The sequence below is a fragment of the Puma concolor genome, chromosome E2, assembly GCF_028749965.1.
Source record: "Puma concolor isolate L17-30 chromosome E2, mPumCon1.1.hap2, whole genome shotgun sequence".
NCBI lineage: Eukaryota > Metazoa > Chordata > Mammalia > Carnivora > Felidae > Puma > Puma concolor.
Window position 1 is genome coordinate 55,697,432 of NC_141681.1, and position 26,025 is coordinate 55,723,456.

Sequence of the window (26,025 nt, forward strand, 5' to 3'; positions counted from 1 at the left end):
ATATTTTCAAGATGAAATGTCGCAGGAGTCTAGAACCTTCTTGGGCACCAAACACAGAAGTGTCTAGAATGTTGGTAGTCAGGAAATACGTGAAAGGGTTTGGCACGATATCAAGGAAGTTCCATTCATGGGACATAGAGTATTGTTGAGATGAGTCAATGAATGTATTTAAGGGTATTCCACAGACAGAACATTCAGATGGCTATCTGGGATTCTGTTGAAACAGTGGGAGTCCTGGAACATTGGGTTGGGATGCTGAGGGTACTGAGGTATTTCAGGATGCAGTATGTGGGAGACCATGATATCGGAAGTGACTGAATGCTTCTGAAACACGAAATGTCGGCCGGGATCAGAGGTTCTGAGAATACGGATCACTGGTTCAAGTGGAACTTTGGGAGGGGCAGAGAAGGGCTGGGCCAATGGAGTGAGGAGGGTGCAGAGGGAGGGAGGGAGGGAGGGAGGAAGGAGGCAGGTGAGCCAACCCGGCTTTTACAGTGGGCCCTTCCCCTTCGTCCGTTTCCACTCTTGGGTTCTGTGTTTTTGAATCGTTTCTCGGATCCACACAACATATTGAGAGACTCGAGTATAGACACCAGGCCGGTTGGGCTGCCCGCATGGGAAGTCTCCCCAGGAGATGATGCCATGGAGTGTTCCATTACAGATCAGGGGGCCCCCGGAGTCGCCCTGAGGGGGGGAAGAGAGAGAAGGGGGGTCCTTGGTGGAGGCAAACAAAGGCACAGGTGGGGACATATGAGAGTGAAAGATGGACACACACACAGAGCAGAGATAACGAGAGACAGGACACAGACAGGGCTAGAGAGAAACAGGAAGGCGAGAAGACAGAGAGGAGAGTGACAGCAAAAGAGACACAAAGAGAAAGGTGGAGCTAGATGGACCCTGAGACCAAGAACAAGAGAGAGACTTCTCTCTCCACATTTTTCTCTGCTCTTCAGTCTTGTTAGGGTGGTTACACCTTACCTCAAAACCCATTCTTGGTTCTCTGCTACCAACCCCACCTTGTGCCCCCCCCCCACACCGTGCTGCCCCCCAACCCTGCTGTGGCTTTATGGCTCCTTGGTGCCATCTCACTATTGGGCAAACTCACCCACATCTGGGTATGGTGATGTAGAGCGTGTACTCTCACTTCTCCCTACTGGACCCAAGACACTCCTCATTGATCACTCAAGGCACACGCCATCTTTCCCACTAAACCAAAACTCAATCTCAGAAGCCTCCTCTACCGGATATAAGTTTTGCTTTTTTGTGCTTAGTGGAGGTTTTTGCCCAGGTAGGACCCATTTCCTCCCATTTTGATAACTGCCCCCTGATTTTCGCTTTTGGGGAACAGCCCCTCCCTGGCCCACACAGTCAGTCACGTAACAGACTCGGTCCATCAGAGAATCCCACAGCTCTGGTCAGAGTGAAGGCTCAGGACACATGACTTAAGTCAGCCTAGTGAGAATCATGCTCAAGATGTTTATGTAAACAGGGGCGCCGGGGTGGTTCAGTCAGTTAAACGTCTGACTTCGGCTCAGATCATGATCTCATGGTTTGTGGGTTCGAGCCCCACGTCGGGCTCTGTGCTGGCAGCTTGGAGCCTGGAGCCCGCTTTGGATTCTGTGTCTCCCTCTCTCTCTGACCCTCCCCCACTCATGCTCTGTTTCTCTCTCAAAAATAGATAAACATTTAAAAAAAGGATGTTTAGGTAAACACTTGGAAAACTTTTTCTGATCGAGTTGCTTAGGAGGGTGAGATGTGAGCCCAAAACTGCTGGGAAAAGCTTAACTGAGGATGAAGACAAAAACAGAAGAGAGAAGAGCTGAAATGAAAAGAGACAGCATTGTAAACACATTATTTGTGCACCTGGATCCATCCGTGCCTGAAGCAAGACACCCCTGGACTTTGCGGTTACAAAAGCCAGTGTGTCTTGCTTTTAAGCTGGTTTGAGTTGGGTTTCTCTCGCAAGTGAAACAACACCAACCTTTATGCATCTCAACACAGGGATCTGGGCAGCCAATGCCAGTCAAAGCCGAGGCTTAAGATGAATTATAGTCTCCAGTCACGGGTACTTCTCTTTTTATCTCGACCCTCTATGCTAGGGGACATGTCCTCTTAAAACACTGGTTCCCCCAAGGCTAAAATGAAGCTCTACTCCCGGAAGCTGTCCCTGCCTTCATTCTGGCTTCCCATCTTGGCCCATGGCAACCTCCCCGCCCCCTTGCCCCATGCCGTTCTCACCTCACAGGAGTCCTTGCCACCCTCTTCTGTGCCGGCACACAGCATGTTGGGTGTGATCTTCCCCGGGTAGACCTGATGACACTCCTCATCTGAGCGAAGCTGGATGTTGGCACATTGTAAGGTTGGGGGGTAACTCACTGGGAAGGAGAGAGAGGAAGGTCTAAGGATGTCTGTCTCAGCCAGGCTACAGGGTGGGAGTTAAACAGGAGAGTCGGTAGAAAATGGATGCAAAGAGGAAGATGGGGAACAGACGGGATATGTATGTGGGGTAAGGGATGGAGGAGACAGGTGTGGAGAGAAATGGGGCAGGGGAGGTGGAGGCCAACAAGAGGGGAAGATTCGAGAATGCAGGAAAGTGGGAAGAGACATAAAAGGGAGAGGAGAAGAGGGATAGTGACATGTGGTGAGAGACAGAAGATTGGGGGTGAGGAAACAAGGGGACGGAAAGCCGTGCGGAGAAAGCTGACAGATCGGGGAGAAAGAGGGAAAGGAGACGGGGAAGAAGCCAGGGCACCGCTAAGGAGATGCAAAGGGCCCTTGATGCTACGAAGATCAGTTTAATATTCATGCACATGTAACTTAAACACAAAGGACACACCTACACGTCCTTACATTTAACAAGTACATACCTGCCAATATATCAAATGCATTAAGTGACAATTTATTTAAATATATTTAGGTATAATTTGTCTAATACATAGTTTATATGTAAACGTATTTAAATAAATACATAAATATAGAACTTATGATCTAAAAAAAATCAACCTACACGAGAATTTTCATATTTGGATACAAACGTGTCATGTGTTGTACTTATATAAATATATCATACATGTAATATATAACACATATTACAATATCTATGTTTTTATTAATTTATATATTTATATAAAGGACATAGAAGTTTATATATCTGATCTGTAACATTCTATAAAATATATAACTTCATGTATATTTATATAAAGGATATGTAACATAACTTTATACATATTTATAAATGTATATATATTTATATAAGGATATATAACTATACAATCTATGACATATGTAACATATAACTCTATATTTATAAATGGACATTTGTGTAAAGGAGATATATATAACATGTTAACTTCTTATTTATAAATGTATATGTATTCATATAAAGGATATATAACATATATAGTATATATAATATTACTATACATGTATTGCTTTATATATAAAGGAATCCTCCTCCAACCTTCCCTCCCTTTTCTGCCCCAGTTTACCCAGCCAATGACACCTCAGGCCACCTGTTGAGGGTGCATACCCTGGGGGCTGGTGGTGGTGCCCCAGCCAGACACCCGACAGCAGGTGCCAGCAGGGAGGCAGTCTTGGGAGAGGGGCACAACACGGATGTGGTTCGTGAGCTGGACCGGTGAATGCAGCTCCAAAAGCATGATGTCGTGGTCATGCTTCAGGTGGGTGGGGCTGATCTGGTATTGAGGGTGGGGGATAGAGCGGACTACCTCCCTCACCTGCTCTCCGGCCTCCACACGCCCCAGGGCATGCTTGCCCAGGTAAACTCTGTACCCTCTGTGGGTGCAGGAAGGGGGTGATTAGAGAGGTTAAGCCCGTCTCCACCACCTTCCTCCTCTCCAAACATCTCCTTCCACATCCTCAACTCCAGTCCCATTCAAATCCTCTTTCTGGACTTCATTTCCAGTCCCAACCCCCAACCCTAACTCTGACTTCATCCTCAATCCACATCCACCCACCCCCTCACCATCCCAGTCCTGTTCTCATCCCTACCCTCATGCGCCCCTGACCCCCACATACTCCTTCAGACAGTGTGCTGCAGTGAGGACCCATTTGGGGTCGACAAGGACTCCCCCACAGAGCAGCCGCTTTTGCACCAGTAGGGCTGCCTGCCAGGGCTGAGAGTGGGGGCGGCAGGTGTAGCCCCCCGGGAGAAACCCGCTGGTCCCATTAGTGCCGTTGAGAATCTTGGGATACTCCTGAGAGATACCTGGTGAAGAAGAGAAAATGTTAGGGAATTGGGGTTCAGGGGGAGAAGGAGGCCTTGGGCTTGGGGAGAGGGTCAGAATTTTGCTCTGGGTGACCAGGAATTGATGATTCATTTGTTGGCCTCTGGGAGTTGCCAGCTTCCATGTAGTGGAGAGGAGTCAGGGCAAAGAGGTGATGATGTCCTTTTCTGTATAAGTGCTAACTCCACTGGGGGCTCACAGAGTTCATGGAACAAGCCTGACTTTCTCCCCACCTGCGTCTTCCCATCCCACCATGGAGACTGACCTATAGATCTACCTAGGCAGTAAGTATGTACCCATCCATCCATCCTTTCAACACGTTATTTACCAGGTGCCTCTATGACTTTAAATAAAACCCATAGCCTAACCACTTTCAAATTCAAAGTTTGCAGGACTCTGTATCATCTGACTCTTACCAGCCTCTTTGGCCCCATCTCCCATCTTTCCTCTTCACACACTCTGTTCCAGACTTGTGGACCCATTCTCCAGACACACTATACCCTCTGAACTTGCTGCTGCTTCATTCTGGACAGTTCTTTCTCTAGACCTGTGCTGTTCAATATGGTAGCTGCTAGCCACGTGTGGATATTTACTTTTAGATTCATTAAAATGAAATATATTCAATTCTTCAACCACACCCATTACAGTTGAAATGCTCAAGAGTCCCACATGGCCAGTGTCTACCATAGTGGACAGGGCATATATAGGACATCACATATATGAAATATTCTACTTGATGGCACTCAGAACCTACAGGCTACATGTCTGTGTCCTTCTTGACTCTGAGAGCTCAGTTCAGTTCAAACATTACCTCCTCGGAGGCCATCCCAGATTCCTGGCCACCTGGTCTAATATTGTCCCTCCTAGCCCCCCAGTCACACCCTATTACATTCACCCAGTTGATTCCCATCAGAGCCATGATCAGTATTCATTTCTCTCTCTATTTGTTTACATTTATGTGGGTTTTTTTTTTTTTTAATCTCTGCAATTTGACTATAAGGTCCATTGATAACAGGCACCTTAACTGCTTTATTCAGAGCTATATCCCCAGGACCAAGCACAGTGTCTGGCACATAGTAGGTGTTCACTCAATAAGTGTTGTGTGCTAGCACTATGCCCAGCATTGGAGACATAGCAATCAACAATGGGAAAGTCCCATCCTAAATGTGCCACTTTCTGGCTGGGTGATGCCCTACCAGTTGCCAGGCTTAGCTTTCTCATGGGGCACGGCACCTGGCATAGAGCAAGTGCCCAGTAAGTGGGGACTGTTATTAATTATTAGCTATAGGGGTGTCTGGGTGGCTCAGTCAGCTAAGCATCCAACTCTTGATTTCGGCTCAGATCATGATCTCATGGTTTTTTTTTGTTGTTGTTGTTAAATTTTTTTTTTAATGTTTTTTATTTATTTTTGAGACAGAGAGAGACAGAGCATGAACGGGGGAGGGGCAGAGAGAGAGGGAGACACAGAATCTGAAACAGGCTCCAGGCTCTGAGCCATCAGCCCAGAGCCCGACGCGGGGCTCGAACTCACGGACCGCGAGATCGTGACCTGAGCCAAAGTCGGACGCTTAACCGACTGAGCCACCCAGGCGCCCCTGATCTCATGGTTAATGAGTGTGAGCCCTGCATTGGGCTCTGGGTGGACAGCTCAGAGCCTGGAGCCTGCTTCAGTTTCTGTGTCTGTCTCTCTGCCCTCCCCAGCTCATGCTGTCTCTCTCTCAGAAATAAACATTAAAAAAAATTATTAGGAGGTCCCCAGCTCTGTGGCCAGTAGGCTCTTCTCCTCCCTGGGCCAGCTTCCCCCCCTACATAAGCCACGGGATTAGCTCAGTGGTTCTCAAAACTGGGGACAGGAGTCTTGGTGGACACAGGTCATTTAGGTGGTACAGAGATGAGGTGTAAGTGACATCAAATGGCAGCCCCAGAAACTGAGTCACTGTCCAGTTCTCTTCCAGTCCTCATTTTGCCAAGCAGAAATGGAGCTCCATGATGGGACTGATATACTTTTAACACCTCTCTAATCCTCGCTGAGCTCACTTTTTAAAACCTGGAAGAAACAGAAGCCTTTAGCCGGCAACCTAAAATTTATCTGCCATTGTTGTTAGGGGAAAGGTCAAAAAAGGCCCACTACCGGCAATGTCAGATGGTCCAACCCAATAAATACATTGTTTTTGTTGTTACATTGTGCAGGATTTATGTTTTCCTCTTACCTTTTATTTATAGCAAAGGGTGCTCTTTTCCATTTAGGACAATGATATAAGTTAAAAAAAAGTTTAAAAAAGTTAAAAAAAAAAAAAAAAAGAGTTGACTCTAAGCGGACCATCAGATCTAAAATAATGAATATGGTTTGCCAGAACCTCAAGTCCAGGATGCTGGGGACAGGGCAGCCAATGTACATCAGGATCCTGACTCAGGCGCCACAGGTGTCTTTGGGGCAGGACCTGCTGTCTCAGAGTCCCAGGGTTTTAGCTGTGAAACTGGAGTAATTACAGTGTTCCTACCTCATAAGGCTGCTGAGGGCTCCACAAGATGATGCATGTGGAGCTCCTAGCCCAGGGCGTGGTACCCAGGAGGGGCTTAGGACAAGGGCACGAGTCCTGGGAGTGGCACCAAAGGAGAGAAACCACCCCACCTTCAGGCCAAGGGTGGTGCCAGGTGCCTGAGGACTCCTCCCTCCTCAGGTCTCGGCTCAGGGGTCCAGACCTTTGGGTGGCCTTCCAAGCCAGGAGCTGCCATTCCATCTCAAGGCTCCTGGCTTGGCCCCTTGAAGCCATCACCTCCTGTCACAGTCCTAACTAATTATTAACTAATTATTTGAGTAATTGTTTGAATAATGCCTGCATCCTTCCCCGCTAGGCTCTGGATGCTAATAGCAGGAACCGTGTCTGCTTGCACAGTACCCAGAACAGTGCCTAGTGCTCAACAGCTTGTTGGTTAGATGAATGGCTATGGATGAATGGATGGACGGAAGGATGGATGGGTGGACAGATGATGATGCCTGAGAATCTGCCTGCAAATTTGCCTTAAACATGAGGAATCTTTGGGGACCGACTCAGGGTAGAATCAGGTTTGGGGGTCACCACAAGAATTAAAGGAAGAACAAACTAGAAGGCTCTGGAAGAAGCTGATAATGAAGAGTGAACACTAATAAAGTAACGACGACTAACTTTTCAGCCCCTTCCATCTGCCACGCATTAGCTCATTCTAACATTCACAACAACCTTTCCTAGTAGGGACTTAGATGTTCTCATTTTACAGATTAAAAAACACCAAGAGGCTAAATTACTTGCTCAAAGCGGCAGCGTCAGGATTTGAACCCAACTCTCACGATTGCCCTGCTTGAGAGGGGAGGAGGCTGCTGCGGGGGCAGGGGCTGCAGGTGGGGGTGAGCTTTCCACTGCAGAGTAGGGCAATCAGAGAAGGAGCTGGTGAGGAACATCCAGAAAACTTATAAATAGGAGCGGGCTCACCAGAGCGGGGACGCCCCAGGGAGGGGTCTGGGGCCGGTGGGGAGAGTGGGCTAGCCCCGGCCCAGAAACCAGGTCACGCAGGGACAAGCAGGAAGCTCTCAGGGCTGTCCCTGGGGGACCCGGCCTCGAGTGGGCGGTGGGCGGGGCTCAGGGCTCCCACGCCCCCTCCTCCTGCCCTGACCCCTCCTACCATTGTTCCGGTGGCCACCCCGCCTCCACCCCCGCGCATTCTTACCGCCTGACAAGGCCACCGTCAGGAAGGCGATCACTGCGGCCAGGGGCCACATGGCGGCTCCGGGGTGGGGAGCAGGGCGGGCGGGGCCTGAGAAGTTGTGGGGGAGGTGTTAAGGGCTGGCTCGAACCCCCGTCTCTGGCCGTCCCTCCTCCCCACCTGTGCGCCTGCACTTTCCAGTCTAAAATCTCTCCTTCATTAAGAGCCTTGGGCCTGGAATCTGCACCCCCGTCCCAAATTCCATCCTCGGTGGGGAGCCCAGTAAGGAGGCTAGAGGGGCAGGGGGGCGTGCACAGCGTGCATCCGTGCCCTCCAGCGAGCTGGGGGCCTCAGTACCCGCTCCCGCCGCTCTCTGACCCCTTGCTCCCCTCTCAGGGTCGTCCCGGGCACCCGGCCTCAAGCAGCTTATCTTTCAGCGTGCTTCACCCTCCCCTGCTCTGCAGATCTGTACCTCTGTAACTGAAGCCCTGGCTTCCCGCCCCATCTCCCTGACTCAGCTGTTCACCCTCTTTCCCTTTCCCAGCTCACGTCTCCCTCCTCTCCCCACTCCTCCCCTCTGATGCTCCCGCCCCTGCCCCAGGCGGACCCTACCTCTGTGAGAGGCCCGGGTGCAGAACTTCGCCGCCAGCTGCTTCCAACTTCAGCCTGGACCCATGGCTTTTTAACCCCTGAATTCCCTCCCCCAGCGCCCTCAGCATTTCCCTGTTGCTGGCCTCCCCCTCTCCACCCCCAAAGGCTCAGTAGGCTGCTGCCTGGCACCCCCCAGCCTGGGTTTGGCCCTTCCGCTTGGGGCGGAGCTCCAGGACGAGCTGGGACCCAGATCTGGCCCCACCCAGGCCCCATTTGAACCCACTGTGAACTTGGAGGCAGCAGGACTCACTTAGAGGGAAGGGGAAAGCTATTTCCTTCCTCAAACCCACCCTAAATCCCCATGGCCCTCCCTAACACCAATCCATTTTCCATCCCGCTTTCTAATCTCTCCAACCCCTGTGCACATCTTTACATCCATCAGCTTCCAGATGGCCATTTTCCACCCTATTCCTGTCTCCCTAATTTTAACCATACCCCTTACAGTCAGCCTATCCCCCAAACACAAGCCCATCAACAGCCTTATCTCAAGTTTATCCGGGCCTCAAACCCAACACATCCAAATTCCAGTTCCCAACTTCATCTCCAGCACCAACACAGAGATGCCTAAATTCCACCATTGGCCTTCCCCCACCCCCACCCCCACCCCCATCCCCACCCCCAAAACCTTCAGGCACCAGAAGGGAATCTTCAGATAGGTGGCTTAGAAAGTCAACTGTACCGGACTTGGATGGGGCCTGGAAGAGCAATATTTTGTTTGGGTAAATGGCCTTTAAGGAGCAGGGCCAGTTGGGGTGAGGGAGTCCATGGGATGTAAGCGGAGAGGGAGAAGCAGGAATCGGAAAGCTCTGGGGGCCAGGATGATGGGGAAGAGGAAGGAGGAAGAGGTGGTGTTTTGGGAATGTGTAGGTGTCTCTTGGAACTGTGACTGGGTGGGGCCATGAATTAATCCTAGGGGGTGGAGGGGGCAGGATTAAGGATTAAGGAGGGCAGAGGTGGGGTCAGAATTTGGAAGAAAGCCAGGGATGGGGATCAGATGAAGTTGGGAGAGAGAGCAGTGGTGTCAAGATGAGGATAAGGGATTAAGATGCCAGAGTGAAGGTTCACATCAAAATGGTGTAGTCCATGTTGGAGAGGTTTAAGTTTGGATATAGGGATCAAATCTAGTGACAAAAGATACGTTTTTTTTTTTTTAAAGGGATCTAACCAGGACTCTCCTACATATATAAAATAAGCATATATCAAAGTTTTTATTTTGATCCATTAATAAATGATGGAGTTGGCAAGATGTTACAAAGACCCACACAGGTAGAGGCAATAAGGAAGACTGAAATAGATTTATAAATAGATGGAGAACTGGTTTATTCTACATGGGTGGGGAGGGAAATTAATTGTACTTCACCTGACAAAATTCATTTGTACGGTTATGGTTATAGACAAGAATGATTTGCAACTCTATCAGCTGTCGATAATTTACAGAGTCGTAAAGCAGCTGAAAGACAATAACAGAGGCAGAGACCTCATAAAATCAAATAACCTACTTAGTTTTCCATCAGAGACATCTGTTGGGTTCATCTCAAAGTCTTTCACGTTTTTTCCTTGCACTGAGAACAAAAGTTCATGGACAGGTTTAGGATGGGTCTGATGACAGCACTGGGAATGCAAGTGAGTCTGGGGGGAGAATAGACACAGGGTGAGGATGGGGTTCTAGTTGGTTTTGAGGATAGGACTGAGTTCTCAATGGGAGGGTTCTGGGGATAAGAATGTTGATGGAGCCATGATTGAGGATTTGGATGGGAGGTTTTGAAATATAGCTGAGCAGGTGTTGTGGGTTGATGGTGATAACAAAAACTAGATGTGAGGTTAGGTGTCTGTGTTGCAGTAGGGTTTTTTTGTTTTTTAATGTTTATTTGTTTTTGAGAGAGGAGAGACAGAGCATGAGTGGGGGAGGAGTGCAAAGAGGGGGAGACACAGAATCTGAAGCAGGCTCCAGGCTCTGAGCTGTCAGGCTCTGAGCTGTCAGCACAGAGCCCGACGCAGAGCTCGACGCAGAGCTCGAACTCAGGAACCATGGGATCATGACCTGAGCCGAAGTCGGACGCTTACCCGACTGAGCCACCCAAGCTCCCCTTAGTAGGGTTTTGATGGGAATGGACCGGCTCATAGCTGTGAGCTTCTCTCAAGGTGACAGAAAGAGTATTGTCTTTCCCCACCTTGAAATTCCCTTGCCTCACAAGGCTGGACCCAGAGTGGGTCCTGAGTTCACTCTTTTGGAGTAGTGTTGGGTTCAGGTTGAGTGGAGGGAGGATGCGGGAGGAAGGAGGATGCAGGTTAAGTGAGGTGACTGACACTCTTGTGTGGGAAGTCCGGGTACCTATGCCCTCTTGTGGCCTGGGTCCACACTTCCAGAAAAGGCTTTCTCACTTGGGAAGGGCTGGGTCCTGGAGTAGGGGTGGCTGGCTTTGGTATTTGCTTAGGGGTGAGTACCAGGTCAATGCTGATATTAGGGTTTATGATTGGCCAGGACTTAGGTTGCTGACTCATGTTGAAGTGAAGTCATAGACCCACCAAGAGTTGGGTGCATTCCATCCCCTCACATGATCAATAAGGCAACTGGAGCCCATGGAGGGCAGTGAGCTGCTGAAAGTCCCAGAACTAGACCAAATCCAGCTGTACTGTCTCATAAATCAGGGTCTTTTCCCTGTCAGAAGGCAGGGCTGGAGAAAGGACTAGAAAAAGAGACAGTGGCCTTAGTGGTTCAGAGTTGAGACGCAAATGATGTGAGTCCAAGTGGCCAAGTGACATGGCCACTCGTTGTCCCCATTTGCAAAATGGCGCTATCAACAGCACATACCTCAAAGAGGAGGGTTAAATGAGTTAATATTTGAAGGTTGCTTAGATGAGAGCCCGACAGAGACCAAGGGACACAAATGTGCTTGTTAATTAAGTAAAGCTGGAAATGGAGGTAGCCTGAGGTTTCCAGAGGCCCCACCCTAGCTTGGCTTCAAAATGGGGTTCTTTGTCAAGCAAGGACTGGAAGTTCTGGTTGGAAGTGCTGGCTGGCTGGGATGAGAAAGTTGGCCCCACACCCAGGCTCAGAGGAGAGGCCCCAATGCAAACATGAAGGGAGGGGGAGACAGAGAAAGATACAAAGGGATAAATACACAGAGATAGAAAGACAGGGTGGGTAGGAGAGAACAGAGGAAATGCAGAGAGAGAGAGAGAAACAAACAAAGGCATCGAGATGGAGGGGCACCTGGGTGGCTCAGTGGGTTCAGCGTCTGACTCTTAATCTCAACTCAGGTCATGATCTCGTGGTTCATGAGTTCGAGCCCCACATTGGGCTTTGCGCTGATAATACAGAGCCTGCTTGGGATTCTCTCTCTTCCCTTTATCTCTGCCCTCCCCGGCCACCGTGCTTGTGCACGCTCGCTCACACTCTCTCTCTCTCTCTCTCTCTCTCTCTCTCAATAAATCAATAAACTTTTAAAAAAGTGTCGAGATGCACAAATTATTCTCTGTATCTGGGTCCATGTTGTTAAGGATGTCGGTCCCAGTCATCATCTTTGCCGTGCAGCAACAGCAACCCACTTTTCACCCATCAGAATAGCGAAAACTAGAAAGGTCACTCTTGCTACCTACCTGTGTCTGCGCCCACATCCTCTGCCTCCTCTCCTATTTCTCTAGGTGAACAGCCTGCACCTCCCTCTAAGACAGACCCCTCCACTTGTGCCTGGGGTGGAGGCACAAGTCCCTTCTCACCTCCCGTCCCTTCTCACCTCCCTGGGAACATTGTGCAGCCAGCATTTCCCTGCTCCCTTGCCTGCGTCAATTTTTGTCCTTCTCCATGAACATACGAACATGTTACATACAGTTGCTCCCATGTTCCATTAAAAGAATTGGAACAAAAACCAAACCTCTCAAACCTTCATGCTCTCCTTGAGCATTCTGGCCCCCATTTTTTTTTTTTTGGCCCATTTTTTTTTCTCCCCTTGACTGCAATTCTCCTACACTCACTGTCTGCAACTCCTGTCCTCCTAGTCTCTCCCAAGCCCGCTCCATGGCACCAAAAACCTCAGTGTTGCTGAACCCATCTTACTTGAGCTATCAGCAGCGTTTAACAAGTGGATCACTCTGTTCCTTCAGAGATTTTGTTTTTTCCTTGGCTTCTGGGACACTATACTCTCCTGGTCTTCCTCATTGTTCACTGGCTGCTCCTCATCCGTGTCTGGTGCTGCTTTCTCCTGGCCCGTCTCTACATGGCGGAGCACCTCAGGGCTGGGCACTTGGTCCTGTCCTCTCCTCAGTCTACACTCACTCCCTCGGTGATCTCATCTGGCCTCGTGGCTTTACATGCCATCTACCTGCTGACGACTCCCAAATTTACATCTCCAGCCAGATGTTTCTCCTGAACTCTCAACTTGACATCCAACTGCCTGCCCCACATCTGCATGTCCAAAACCAAACCCCGGGCTCTCAGCAGCTCTCCAGGTCCAAACAGGCTCCTCTCACAGAGTCTTGATCTTCTACACTGGTGGTCTCTCCTTCCTTCCAGTCCTCAGCAGTGAAAAAACCTTCATCTCTCTTTTGGATTCCTGCCCCTACATCACATGTCCATTTTATTACCAAACCCCGTCGGCTCTGCCTTCAAAATAGATCCCCGATCTGACCGTTTCTCAACACCTTCCACCCTTGCCACCTGGCACCTCCCAGCCGCCATCATCTCTCACCCGGGGTTATTGCAAATTTTCTACCTGGTCTCCCTGTTTCTGGCCTGTCCACCTTCACTCTGTTTTTGACGTGGCAGCCAGAGTGACCTTTTAAGAAAATGTAAGTCGGAACAGATCACTCCTCTTCTCAAAACCCTGCAATGCCCCCAGCTCACTCAGAGTGAATGTCCCATGTCCTTATGGTGGCTGACAAGCCTCTACACCATCTGGCCCCAGTGGTCCTCTGACATCATTGACCCTCCCCTCTTTCCCGCCCTTCTGATGCCAGGCTCACGCTCAGAACCTGCTGTTCCCCCGACAGGAGGACTTTTCCAAGCCAGATGTCTGGTCTCATCGATTCTTTTTTTAATTTTTTTTTTAACGTTTATTTATTTTTGAGACAGAGAGACAGAGCATGAACAGGGGAGGGGCAGAGAGAGAGGGAGACACAGAATCTGAAACAGGCTCCAGGCTCTGAGCTGTCAGCACAGAGCCCGACGCAGGGCTTGAACTCACGGACCATGAGATCATGACCTGAGCCGAAGTCGGACGCTTAACCGACCGAGCCACCCAGGCGCCCCTCATCGATTCTTTTCATTCTCTCTTTGAAGACTTTCCTGACCACCATAGTTGGGAATTCCCAGGACAGTTTCAACGAATGACTAGAAGGACTCACAATTCCCAGGGCAGTTTCAACGAATGACTAGAAGGACTCACAATTCCCAGGACAGGTTCAACGAATGACTAGAAGGACTCACAATTCCCAAGACAGTTTCAACGAATGACTAGAAGGACTCACAATTCCCAGGACGGGTTCAACGAATCACTAGTAGGACTCACAGAACCCAAGGAAGCTGCTATACTGTGGTTTCAGTTTATTACAAGTAAAAGTGTAGCATAAAATAAGCAGGGGGGAATGGTGCACAAGGCAGAGTCCAAGAGAGGCCCAGGCACAAGCTTCTGGACGTCCTCTCTCAGTGGAGCTGTGCAGACACTGCCTGTTTCTCCCAGCAGCGATGTGTGACAGCACATACAGAGTACTGTCAACCACAGAACCTCCTGTAAGCTTTGGTGTCCAGGGCTTTTTTTTTTTTTTTTAACGTTTATTTATTTTTGAGACAGAGAGAGGCAGAGCATGAACAGGGGAGGGGCAGAGAGAGAGGGAGACATGGAATCTGAAACAGGCTCCAGGCTCTGAGCTGTCAGCACAGAGCCCGACGCGGGGCCCGAACTCACGGACCGTGAGATCATGACCCAAACCGAAGTCGGACGCTTCACCGACCGAGCCACCCAGGCGCCCCTGGTGTCCAGGGCTTTTATTTGGGGTCAGTCGCATGGGCACATGGCCTTCTGCTTGCATAGCTGACCTTAGTCTCCAGCCCCTGCAGAGGTCAAACTGCCCCAAGGCCTCTACTATGTCATGTTTTTTTTTTTTTTTTAGTTTTTTAAAAGTTTATTTATTTATTTTGAGAGAGACAGACAGCACAGGTGGGGGAGGGGCAGAGAGAAGAAGAGGGAATCCCAAGCAGGCTCCATGCTGTCAGCGAAGACCTTAGTCTCCAGCCCCTGCAGAGGTCAAACTGCCCCAAGGCCTCTACCATGTCATGTTTTTTTTTTTTTTTAGTTTTTTAAAAGTTTATTTATTTATTTTGAGAGAGACAGACAGCACAGGTGGGGGAGGGGCAGAGAGAAGAAGAGGGAATCCCAAGCAGGCTCCATGCTGTCAGCGAAGAGCCCACGAAGCCTTGGGCTCTAACCCATGAAGCTGTGAGATCATGACCTGAGCTGAAATCAAGAGTCAGATGCTTAATCGACTGAACCACTGAGACACCTTCTACCTTGTCATTTTTTTTTTTTTAATTTTTTTTCAACGTTTTTATTTATTTTTGGGACAGAGAGAGACAGAGCATGAACGGGGGAGGGGCAGAGAGAGAGGGAGACACAGAATCGGAAACAGGCTCCAGGCTCCGAGCCATCAGCCCAGAGCCTGACGCGGGGCTCGAACTCACGGACCGCAAGATCGTGACCTGGCTGAAGCCGGACGCTTAACCGACTGCGCCACCCAGGCGCCCCTACCTTGTCATTTTTATTAGGATAGACTATCTGGCACAACCAAGGCTCCCAGGTAAACAAAGACACCGTTACCAGGCAAAATAACACACTAAGGCAAAACTTTCTTTTTTTTTTTTTTAATTAAAAAAATTTGTTTTTAGTTTATTTATTTTTGAGAGACAGAGAGCAGGGGAGGGGCAGAGAGAGAGGGAGACAGAATCCCAAGCAGGCTCTGCACTGTCAGGGCAGAGCCCGATGCAGGGCTTGAACCCACAAACCGAGAGATCATGACCTGAGCCTAAATCAAGTGTCAGATGCTGAACCGACTGAGCCACCAAGAGGCTTGCAAGCCTTTCTTTCTGTGCAGGTTGTGGACAACTCAGGCCTGTTGAGTTAACCCTTCGTTGTGTAACACCTGCTGAAAATCGTAACCCTCCTCTGACATTTTCTATCCCCTTACTCTGCTTTACTTTTATCCAAGGCACTCACTCCCATCTGTAATGCTTTATGTATTTACTTATTCATTTATTTATTTCCTGTCTGCCTCTCCTTTAGAAGTGAGTTCCCTGGGGGCAGAGGTGTTTATCTGTTTTGTTTTAAAACAGTACCTGGGGTATAATAAAATTCAATGAATCTTTGCCGGACTAATGAACGAAATGCAGGCACTGCTGAGGGTGTAGGGAGATAGGAATCCTTCTATCTGGGCAAAAACCTGCTAGTACCTGGTGACATTGATTAAGAGTGGGCCTTTTGGGCCTTCTGAGTGGCTCAGTCGGTTAAGCGTCCAACTTTGGCTCAGGCTCAGGTCATGATTTCACGGCTGGTGGGTTCAAACCCCAGGTCACAGCTCAGAGCATGCAGCCTGCTTTGGATTCTGTATCTCTCTCTCTCTGTCTCTCTCTCTCTCTCTCTCTCAATCTCTCTCTGCCCCTTCCCCACTAGCACTCCGTCTCTGTCTCTTAAAAATAAATAAATATTTAAAAAATTTTTAAACATGTTGTGTGCATGCCATGGTGCTTCTCAAGCTTTCAGATGCATTCTGTCCCTGGGGATCCTGTTAAAATGCAGATTCTGGTTCATTTGGTCTGGGCTGGGGCCCAAGACTCTGACATCACAAAAGCTCCAGGTAATTCTGATGCTGCTGTTTCCTGGACCACACTTTGAGAAGCAAGTGGTGCTCTCCAATAGACCTTCTTGTGATGATGGAAATATTCTATTTATCTGAGCTGCCCAATTGTGGCAGCCACTAGCCCCAGGTTACTGAGCACCAGAAATGTGGCAAGAGCAGCTAATGAGTGGAATCTTAACGTGTATTGAATTTAGCTCATTTTAATTTAAAAATTAAATGACCACATGTGGCTAATGGCTGCCATATTGGACTGCACAGGTGGAGAAGACTCTGTGGCAGTTAGAGGCAATAAATAGATGAACAAACAGCAACACAAATAGATGATTAACACAGTGTTTGGTGGAATAAGATCACCTATTTAATGCCTCGACCCTGGGGCACTTGGTTGGCTCAGTTGGTAAAGCATGTGACCCTTGATCTCGGGGTCTTGAGATCAGGCCCCATGTTGGGCGTAGAGCCTACTTTAAAAAAATACCTCAACCTGACTCCTCACCTACACCCACCTTCCGTGTACCCTACTTCATCCAATTTAAGATGTTGGTGATTGTATTTGCACTATTACTTTGCATACCTCTGAAATAGAGAAAGACTATGTCGATTAAACCATGATATAATGCTAAGACACTACTGGTTGTAAGATGCTTCCCACTTCAGAATTGTTAAACATGTGAAGGAATGTGCACCTGCGAAACAATAAAATGCAGTACTGAACCATCACAGCAGGGAGTATAAGTTTGGAAATCAGATTAAAGTAATCTTTGATCTAAACTACTTTTATTTTGGGGCGCCTGGGTGGCTCAGTCAGTTGCGTGTCCGACTTTGGCTCAGGTCATGATCTCGCAGTCTGTGAGTTCGAGCCCTGCATCGGGCTCTGTGCTGACAGCTCAGAACCTGGAGCCTGCTTCAGATTCTGTCTCTCTCTCTCTCTCTGCCCCTCCCCTGCTCATGCTCTGTCTCTCTCTCTCTCTCTGTCAAAAATAAATAAACATTTTAAAAAATTAAAAAAAACCCCGACTTTTATTTAGCGTTATAGAAGGATACAGGCCAAGAATTACAGCATGGCTGTATCATCATCTCTCCAGGGGCCTGAAGGTACCTTAGTACACAGCTGCTCTTGTCCCCTTTGCTCCACAGAGCTTGTATGGCTGTTGCATATGTGAGCCAAAGTGTGTCTGTGTCACCTGGACACAAGGTGCAGCCTCCATGTCCCAACAATCTTTGGAATTTCTGTAGCCATGCGGTTCCCAGACCCAGAACCTGAGAACTCTCAGATCCTGTGTTGTCCCTCACAGCAGAGCACGTGAACACTGGTGAGGCCACACTGCCTTCCACTCTGTCTGAGTTCTGCAGTGTCCCAGTGCAGAACTACGAGGAGACAGAGGCTGGGATCATCAGGTCATTCCTAGGGACATTCACATGTCCCACACTGCGCTGGTAAGGATTTAACTCTCCAAGGATTTCCCAAGGGTTAATTCTCCAGGGTAAGGATTTAAGCTCTCCAAGAAAAAGCTTTCACCAATTTCTTTTAATTTGTTGGTTTATGTGTTTGTTTGTTTATTTATTTAATTTTAAGAGACAGAAAAGGGAGGGGAGAGAGAGAGCGAGGGAGAGGGGCAGAGAGAGAGAATCAAAGCAAGATCCACGCCCAGCAGTGAGCCTGATGTGGGGCTCAATCCCACAGCCTTGGGACCATGACCTGCGCTGAAATCAAGAGTCGGACACTCAACTGACTAAGCCAGCCAGCTGCCCCGCTTTTGCCAATTTCTGTGGCACAAGTATTCCTGCTTGGGCTGATATCAACCTCCCAGGACAATTTCACAGGACACAGAGTGAGAAAGACATGTGCAGAGCTCACGGTGACAGATGTAAGGCAATAAGACAAATATAACTTCAAAGTATATAAATACTCATGAAAATAATTAGGAATTGATGAATGTTGAGTATTAATTGAACTTGTTTTGAATATTCATCGTTCAATTGTAAGTTTATGTAATTTAATATTTTTAAAGTTTTTGTTTATTTATTTTGAGAGACAGAGAGAGAGCAAGCAGGGGAGGGGCAGAGAGAGAGGAAGAATCCCAAGCAGGATATGAGCTGCCAGTGCAGACCCCGAGGCGGGGCTCCGAACTCACAGACTGTGAGATTATGACCTGAGCTGAAATCAAGAGTTGGATGTTGGGGTACCTGGGTGGCTCAGTCGGTTAAGCATTCCACCTTGGCTCAGGTCATAAACTTGCAGTTCATGAGTTTGAGCCCTGAGTCAAGCTCTGTGCTGACAGCTCAGAGCCTGGAGCCTGCTTCAGATTCTGTGTCTCCCTCTCTCTTTGTCCCTCCCCTGCTTGTGCTCTCTCTCTCAAAAATAAACGTTAAAAAAAAAAAAAAAGTCAGATGCTTAACCGACTGAGCCACCCAGGCACCCCAATGTAATTTAATTTCTAATAATGGTTGTGTTTACCAACTGGCTTTCAAAATTCCTAAAAATTTGCCAGTTGGCTTTTATGGGCTGGTTTGAGCTGGCTCTGGTACACACTGGGCTCGTCTCCTGGCTCAAGTTTACTGACCTTTCATTCTTAAGGGCTTTCTGCTTTACTTTTATTATTTTTCAAAAAAATTTTTTTTAATGTTTATTTATTTTTGAGAGAGAGACAGAGCGTGAGCAGGAGGGGGGCAGAGAGAGAGGGAGACACAGAATCTGAAACAGGCTCCAGGCTCTGAGGTGTCAGCACAGAGCCCGATGTGGGGCTTGAACTCACGAATCGTGATATCATGACCTGAACCAAAGCTTAACCAACTGGCCACCCAGGTGCCCCTTGAAGATTTTATGTTTAATCTCTACACCTAAGGTGGGGCTCAAACCCACAACCCCAAGATCAAGAGTCATATGCCTCACTGACTGAGTCAGCCCAGTGCCTCTCTACCGTACTTTTAAATTATGTTCGTCGTTTGTTGTCTATCACCTTCTGCCAGAGTGTCAGCTCTGTTGGGGGAGGCATTTAGATTTATCTGGCTTGTTCACAGCTCAACTTCCAGCACCTAGAACAATGCCTGGTGCACTGTTGTAGGCAGTACATAGTCTTCTATTTTTAATTTTTTTAACGTTTATTTATTTTTGAGCGAGAAAGAGTGGGGGAGGGGCGGACAGAGGATCTGAAGCAGGCTCCAGGCTGATAGCACAGAGCCTGACATAGGGCTTGAACTCACGAACCGTGAGATCATGACCTGAGCCGAAGTCAGAGGCTTAACCGACTGAGCCACCCAGGCGCCCCTCCAATAAATAGTCTGATGAATGAAAGTGAGAAAGAGAATGAGATCCATAACACAATGGTTTCATGTAAATGAGAAGCAACACATTGTGACAGGCATGTTTTGCAAGGACTCATGGTGTTCAAGGCCATTTGTGTTGGTGCCTCTGGGGAGGGAGGGGACCGGAGCCAGGGATGACAGATAGAAATAAAGAAATAAAATGAGAGCAGAGCTCTGCCAGGACTTGAACGCCAGCAGGTGATTAACTCAACTCTCCTCACCTGAGATCTGATTAGGAGAAAGAGGACCTTTTTATTTGCATAGGGTTTTCCAAGAAACAAGGTGGGTCTCTGCCCTCCCTGCCCTGGACCTCAGCAGTCCCTGCTCATAGGACCCAGCCTCGGGAGGGACGGTCTTGTTCAGGGTCATGCCGCGAGGCTGGGCATTTCCCTCTACCACACCAGATGTAGGGAATGGAGGGTGCCTCCAAGGGAACAACACGGACCCCATTCAGCCACTTGTGTGTACATATCTGTCAGATGAATTAAATGAACAGGTGAATGGACTTTAGGATTATTCCATTTTTATTAGTATTTATCTGGTTTTTAGAGACACTAAGCTTTGAAAACTGTCTTCTTTGGGGTATGATGCCCCAAAGCATGTGTTTTCATGCTCTTGTCCCTGTACCGAAGGGGTCTTGAATAATGGTGTTGTGGGGGAGTGGAGAGAAAACCTGAAGGAACTTCTTTGGGAAAGGGGAGTCCTGGGCCAGGGGTCCCCATCAAGAAGCTGGGGGCCCAGACTCCTGGGTCTGAGGGAGGAGGAGGGCTGGGGGGCTGGGGGCTGGGACTCCTGGGTCTTGAGTGGCGAGAGCAGGGTCTGGGGAGACAGCTGGGCAGCTGATGTTAAGTCATACCAACAATCATCTTCTCCGTATGGTTTTCTGGATCCAGGTCTGGTACTTGCACAGGTTGGTGTAGACCCCAGGGTAGCCGGGCAGGGCACAACGCTCCATCCCCCAGGAAACGAGGCCCTGGAGCTGTCCTTTGCACACCAGGGGTCCCCCTGAGTCGCCCTGAAGGGGAGAGGCCGAGATGGAGACACCCATGGACGACAGATGGCCAGAGCCGTGGGTGTGGAGGACTCAAGAGGCAGAGATGGGGAAGAGGTGGGCTGAGACCCCTGGACAGGGCTCTGGAGATATCACTGCCTTCCCTTTTCACTGCTTCCTTCTGTCTCTTCCCCTTGGGGCTCACTGTGCTGCTCTAGAAAACTGTGTGTGCCTCTTTACATCTCCCTGTCTCTGGAGTCACCTCTCAGGGCTAAGATCTCTAGAGGTGCTGAGCACAGATTTCCAGGTGACCAAATATAATAACACAAATGAGAGCAGTGATCAGAGCTAAGTGCAGGCACCACTCTGCACTCTTTCCATGAATTACCATCTGATTCCACCATGTGCTCTAAGAGGAGCTACCCCTGTCTGACAGAGGGATTAGGCCTGTTACCCAAGGGTATACAGCTAGGATGCAGCCGGACTATTACAATCTCTTTCAGTTTCTGGGGATACCTCCTCTGATTTTCATGCTCCTGAGATCCTTTGGTACCCAAGTGCCAGCCCCAAACAATCCCCTTCCTCCAGCTCTCCTTTCTGCACCTCACCTGACAAGAGTCCTTCCCTCCTTGGGGAACACCTGCACAGACCATGCCGGCAGTGATGGCTCCGGGATAAGCCCCCTGACACTCTTGATCCGAGAAGATGTTGATGTTCACGCATTGCAGAGAGTTGGGGTACCTGGCTGGGGGTACACTGAAGGGTTACGAGTCGGGTTTACCTCCTCCTCCCTCAGGCCCAGAAGTCCAGTCCCCCAGCCCCTCATTTCCAGGATACGGAAGTACTTACCAATGGGGCTAGATGTGGTGCCCCAGCCAGACACGAGACAGGGGGTCCCTGGGCTCATGCAGGTATTGGCCACGGCAATGGGCTTCACCGCCCTCCCCAGCCGAACAGGCCGCTCCAGCCGCAGCAGCATCAGGTCGTTGTTGTGGGTCCGGGAGTTGTACTGGGGGTGTCGCACCTGGCGAACCACACGCAGCACCTGCTGGGTAGCCTCCCAATTCTTCAGGTTGTGCTTGCCCAGGGCTACATGAAGGATCCTGGCCCATGACCCCCAAAAGTAGCACTGCTCAGGATCTGACCTGGAGACCACTCCCCATCCTCTGGCCCCTTTCCCTTCCCTGCTGATGAATTTCCCACAAGTCTAACCAACTTTTGGAACACCAGCTGGACTCCTGTGCCCTTTCTCATAGCTTGGGCTCTCTCTTGGGTCAATCCCACCATCCACCCCTTTCTGTCTTGAGCTGTGTTCTGGTTTCTGGCTTGGGTGTAAGGTAATGGTTGGGAGTTCTTGGCTCAGTGCTGGGTTCTAGGCTCTGATTTCCAAGCTCTAGGCTCTGAGACTCTGGGCTATGGCTCTAGGCTCTAAATCGGAATTGATATCCTGGAGGAGGCTCCTGAGAGGCTCCATCCTGGTGCCAGCCTGGCTTCTGGGTTCTAGACATTTTGAACTTTTGAGTTGAAGCTAGAATTTGGGTTCTCTAGATGGAGTCTGGATCATGGCATGCATTTTAGATATGGGTATGAGCTTTTGGTGTTAGGATAGACTGCAGATTCTATTTTGAGCTCTGCATTATGGTATGAGTCTTGGTTCTAGATGTTTATTTGAGCTTTTAGTTGTAGGGTAGGCTCAATTCTATATTGAGCAATGGACTGTGATCTGAACTATGGATTCTGGACATGGATATGAGCTTCAGTTCCTAGGTTGAGTTCTGGGTTCTTGCTTAAACTCTGGTTTATGGCCTGGGTTTCAGACAATGGTTTGAGCTCTGTCTTTGAGCTTAGGGTCTTAGACATCAGTCTGAGTTTTTGATTCTTGGGTGGGCTCTGTTTTAGATTGCACTACAGTTATGGTCTGGGCTCTTGCTTCTAGACTCTGGTCTGAGCCTTGACCTCAGGTTGAGCTCTGGGTTCAAGATGGAGCTCCAGGTTATGGCTTGGATCCAAGTTTCTGGATGCTGTCTTGCATTCTGGACTTTGCATTCTAGACACCGGGCTGAGTTCTGGGCTTTAGGTTTGACATGAACTTTAATTTATGGAATTATATCTTAGTGTTTATAGGTACTGGGTGAGCTTTTGTCAGGGATCTGGGTTCTAGGGTTTGGTCTAGACTACTGAGTTCTTTATGAGACGTCAGATTATGGTCTGCATTCTGGGATTTAGACACTGGGCTGAGGTTTGGGTTCTAGGCCTCTCAAAAAGGAGCTATAGACTAGACTCTGAATTAAACATTGTACCTAGAATGGGCTCTGGTTCTGTCTCTCCTACACTCTGAGCCCAGAGCCCGGAGGCTCTGTGCTTGCAGCCCAGAGCCCGGAGCTGTATGTTCTAGCTGTAATCAGAGTCCTGGATTTATGGCTGGACTGCAGGTTCTAGACTAGGCTTTGGATTCTAGGCAGTGTTCTGAGAGGGGTCCTGAGTTTCTGAATGTAGATTGTGCCCTCAATTGAACCAATTGTAGAGTTTGGCCTCTAGATGGATCTCCAGATAAGTTAGCTTCTAATTTTTGTGTGGGACTCTAAGCTGGCATATGGGTTCTAAACTGTCAATCTGCTTTCAGAATCTAAGCCGAGTTCAGGATTTATGGTTGGGTTCTACATTCTGAGCTGTGTTGGTAATTCTAGGTTCTTATCTAGACCCCAAACCAGGATCCAGCTACTACATTAGGTTCAACACAATGCTCTAGGTTCTTAGCTGAGCTCTGGGATGCTAGACTCTAGAATTCACCCTGCACAGGAATAGGGGAGCGGGTTACTCACGGGCGGGCACAGTGAGCAGCGGTGATGACCCATTGGCCTGACAGCAGGACCCCTCCACAGAGGAAACTACGAAAGGGACCTGCCAGTAAGGCCGCTTGCCATGGCTGGGAGTTCTGGATGCATGTATAACCACCAAGTATCTTGTCCTTATCCTCTTGGGTCTGTGCCATGGCTAGGAACAGGCAGAGGTAGAGTGTGGTGGGCAAAGCAGATGAACAAATGCTTTCCACCCCCAACTCTCTAGGACGTCTGGGACCCACAAATCCCTTTTCTTTTCCTAACCCCTAAACCACCTGCCTCTATTTGTCCCACCCAGTCTGAGATATGCCCGATGTTGCCTCCATTATTGCCCCAACACAATCAGGGAGTTTTCTGACACCCACCCCTCCCCCACCATCACCTCCATAGTATATTACTTGATCCCATGGCTGCCTCATCCAGGGCTCTGACATATCTACTACCCTTGACTCTACTCTCCCATGAATACTTTCTACCACCACTTTTCACAGGATACCACCATTCCTCCCATTAATTCTTCTCCAACACATTCAAGGAGCTCCCTGCCCTTTATCCAATCTTCCCACTCTGTGTGGACCCCCAGGATCCACTGTCTCACCCCACACCCACACCACCTACCATCACGCCCACAATCACCACCGCCAACATGCCGTCTTTCCATTAGTTTTGCAGCCCTCCTTTTTAAATAAAACCTAGACAGCACTGGATACTTCTCCACAATTCCTCATTTATTCCTCCCCATCTCCTTCGACTCCTGCACCCTGATATCTCCACAACTCAGAACTCAGGCCCCTTCTGCATGCCCCTCAGTCACGACCCCCAAACCACCCTACTGTCTTTTCATCAGGTCATCCATGAGCACCCCAGGGCCCCAGGGAACACTTTCCATCTCTTCTCAGCATGCCTAGGGGACTGCCATACTCCGGATCTCACTGCTGTCTTACCTAGAGCCATGATCTGGAGTGCTGTCAGCAGGAGGAGCATTCTGGGGTCTGGAGTCAGGTTCTGGCAAATGCAAAGAGAAAGTGAGAGAGAAGGAGGCTGCAAGAGACCCAGAGATGAGGGACAGAGACAGTGAAGGCCTTACACAGAGACCAAGACCCTTCGAGATGTGGATGTGTCTCTGTGTGTGCAGGAAGGGGGGTGGTGCCTTGATTCCCTGTCACTCTGTGGAGCCCTTTTATCCCTGGCCTGGGCAACAGGCCCTGCCTCCCCCACCCCCGCCCTTCTCCTGACATTTTTTTATTGCCCATTTCCCATTCCAGGACTCCAGGACTCCCTGGTCCCATCTCCTCCCTCCCTTCTCTGGTCAGAGAAGCAGCCACCACATTAATGAGAACCCGCCCAGGGAAGGTGTTTAATCTGGGAGGAACCCAGGGAGGGAGGGGGACCCCAGGGCAGGGTGGACAGAGTGGGTGGCTCAGGGGAAGGTGCTGGTAAGGGTTGGGGGTAAAGAGACACAGAGAAGACTGGGAAATGTAAGAGAAGTAACATAAGAAGGTGGAGAACCAGAGAAAGATTCAGAGAAACACAGACCCGAGAGACAAGTGTCAGAGGGAGAGAGACTAAGGAAAGATGGGGAAGGAGAAGGAAGATGAATGTGGACATGGGGACAGAGGAGGTGGCGGGGGGAGACAGTGGGGCAGGCGCAGCACAGAGACAGTGATTCATGGAGAAGGGAATGTGGGAAAGCTAAGAAAGAAACAGAAAAACAGGGAAGACAAGGAAGACACTGAAGGCAGAACAGAGACACAAAGGAAGAGAACCGAGTGAAGAGAGAGAAGGAAGGCAGGATCACCACCCCTCCCCCACCCCAAACACACAAAATAATAGCAGGAGGACCGGAGGATGAAATGCTGGAGGAGGGGGAGGACGATGCAGGACCAGGCAGGTGAGGGGGTGACCAAGGGAGCTAGGGCACAGCACGTGGTGGGGACGCACTCAGAGGAGACAGGGAGGCAGAGATGGGAGGTGACAGCAGCCAGGAAGAGGGAGGCAGGGGGTGGGGCGGGGAAGGGCAGGAGACACCTGGGACTGTCTTGTCCCCTAGGCTTTCTGGCTTTGTGGTTCTCACAGTCCTGAAAGTCTGGGGAACAGGGACCCCAGCGGGGAGGAGAAGGAGCAGTGGAGAACTGGTGTCTCCCAACTCGGCAGAGGGGTGGGGACAGAGTGAGAGATGGTGACCTAGAGAGAGGGAGGGAGACAACGGTGAGGTGGGGGAGGGCTCCAGACAGCCCAAGGAGGTGCTCTGGGTCCAAGGGACCCCTCCTAACCTGGGGTAGGGCACGCTGCCCTCAGTACAGCACCTCCCCAGCCTCTTAAATTCCCTAATGACTGCAATTTGTCCCTGGGCCTGAGCAGGGCACGGTGACTCAGGAGGCAGCCTGTGCACTCTCCCTCTCTCAAGAACCCTCCCTTCCCTCCCCCCCCTCCCCGGGGTTGGCTCCCAAACCACTTTCCTTCC

At 49.5% G+C, this 26,025-nt stretch overlaps 2 protein-coding genes across 3 annotated transcripts; both read right to left on the reverse strand.

Annotated features, from left to right (window-relative positions):
• Positions 1-140: 140 nt before the first annotated feature.
• Positions 141-8,663, reverse strand: KLK13 (kallikrein related peptidase 13). 2 transcript variants are annotated; one of them, XM_086690571.1, is made up of 6 exons: positions 8,541-8,663; positions 7,953-8,039; positions 4,039-4,228; positions 3,530-3,795; positions 2,239-2,375; positions 141-684 (listed from the first exon to the last, which is right to left on the reverse strand). In XM_086690571.1, exons 2-6 carry the CDS (start codon positions 8,002-8,004, stop codon positions 490-492), a joined length of 840 nt encoding a protein of 279 aa, XP_086546697.1. In that variant the 5' UTR covers positions 8,005-8,039; positions 8,541-8,663; the 3' UTR covers positions 141-489. The 2 variants fall into 2 exon arrangements, with proteins under 2 accessions (XP_086546697.1, XP_025770150.2); XM_025914365.2 differs by lacking the exons at positions 7,953-8,039; positions 8,541-8,663 and having other exon boundaries at positions 4,039-4,624.
• An 11,568-nt stretch (positions 8,664-20,231) lies between these two features.
• Positions 20,232-24,715, reverse strand: KLK14 (kallikrein related peptidase 14). The gene is made up of 5 exons (XM_025914752.2): positions 24,506-24,715; positions 23,544-23,715; positions 21,571-21,824; positions 21,330-21,466; positions 20,232-20,745 (listed from the first exon to the last, which is right to left on the reverse strand). The coding sequence occupies exons 1-5, from the start codon at positions 24,543-24,545 to the stop codon at positions 20,593-20,595; spliced, it is 756 nt and encodes a 251-aa protein (XP_025770537.1). The 5' UTR covers positions 24,546-24,715; the 3' UTR covers positions 20,232-20,592.
• Between the last annotated feature and the right edge of the window lie 1,310 nt (positions 24,716-26,025).